This window comes from Coptis chinensis, chromosome 3 (assembly GCF_015680905.1).
Source record: "Coptis chinensis isolate HL-2020 chromosome 3, ASM1568090v1, whole genome shotgun sequence".
Taxonomy (NCBI): domain Eukaryota; kingdom Viridiplantae; phylum Streptophyta; class Magnoliopsida; order Ranunculales; family Ranunculaceae; genus Coptis; species Coptis chinensis.
The window spans coordinates 26,429,265-26,430,634 of record NC_141458.1 but is presented as its reverse complement, the minus strand read 5'-3'; the positions used below and the strand labels follow the sequence as shown (position 1 = coordinate 26,430,634).

Here is a 1,370-nt window from a genome sequence, read left to right as displayed (position 1 = left end):
CTTTCCTGATTTTGAAACCTTCGCGCATTTCGCTCCTTCCAAATTTCATCAACCGCCGTGCAAATGAAGCTCTTATATATTTCAGCCACCAAACTTGAGCCCCTACACAATCTCAGGATAGACGACCACTCTCTATTGGAATTCCTACTATCCGTAACTATACCCAAAATCTCTTTGATTCCATTGATGATCTCGCGTGAGAAAATGCATTCAAAGTAGAGGTGATTGGAGTACTCCCTACTTTGATGGCACAAGCAACAAGAAGAGTGAGAGAGTATCTTCTTTTGTACTAACCTGTCTTGGGTAGATAGGCTGTTGGAAAACAATTGCCAACAAGTGAAAGAATGCCGAGGGATTACCAGTCGGCCCCATACCAGTCTCTGCCACTTTACTTTTTCTCTTTGCCTGCTTAACGCTTGATATGCACTGTTTGATGTGAACGACCCACTATGATGAGGAAGCCACACCACTCGGTCTTCAGCAAGATGGCGATTAACTGGTGTGTTCAGGATATCCTCTCTGAGTATGTGAGACTGCAACTCGTACACTGTGTTATTCCACTCTCCATTTGTCACGAGTTCCTTCACTGTTGCATTGAGAGGAAGCTGAAGTTCTGCTACTGCGTGAGGATTGTTCAGTAAAGGGCTACTATCACACCAAATGTCATGCCAGAGGAGCGTGTCTTCACCATTTGCGATCGAGTATCTAATCAGCTCTCTTGCTTCTTTTCGACACTTCAAGATATTTCTCCATGACCATGAACAATCAGCTGGAATCGGCATGGTCCACAAGTATTTACTTCTTAACTGATTCTCCCAAATCCATTTGACCCAGACACTGCTGTCTTTACTTGCTATCTTAAACAGTAGCCCACACTGAGCAGCCTTATTCCATATTTTCACATTCATTATGCCTAAGCCACCTTCCTCCTTTTTTTTGCATATAGTACTCAAGCTTGCTTGATGTAATGATCTCTTTGCTTCGTCCCCTCCTGAAAAAGTGGCATATCTTCTCCACCTGTTCAAGGACCATTAACGGTAAAATGAACGTACGAGCCCAATAGATGTTTAGAGAACTCAAGACCGATAGAATCAGTTGTAGTCACCCTGCATGGGATAAAAGTTTCGCTTTCCAATCCCTGATTCTACCAGTTATCTTCTCAATCAAAGGTTGGCAGTCTTTGATACCCAGCCGATCAGAAAACAGTGGGAGCCCAAGATATCTCACTAGTGGTTTCACTAATTCCAGCCCCAGTATCTGAGCCAGAACTGTTGCTTCTTGTTGCTCCATGGCACCCGTCATGATTGTGGTCTTTTGAGAATTAATTTTCAGGCCAGACGCTTCACTAAAGATCTGTAAACACTCCCTGA

At 43.6% G+C, this 1,370-nt stretch overlaps 1 protein-coding gene across 1 annotated transcript; it reads right to left on the bottom strand.

Annotated features, from left to right (window-relative positions):
• Positions 1–237: 237 nt before the first annotated feature.
• On the bottom strand, positions 238–908 carry LOC147508901 (uncharacterized). The gene is made up of 2 exons (XM_086597656.1): positions 360–908; positions 238–312 (listed from the first exon to the last, which is right to left on the bottom strand). Exons 1-2 carry the CDS (start codon positions 906–908, stop codon positions 238–240), a joined length of 624 nt encoding a protein of 207 aa, XP_086453782.1.
• Positions 909–1,370: the final 462 nt, after the last annotated feature.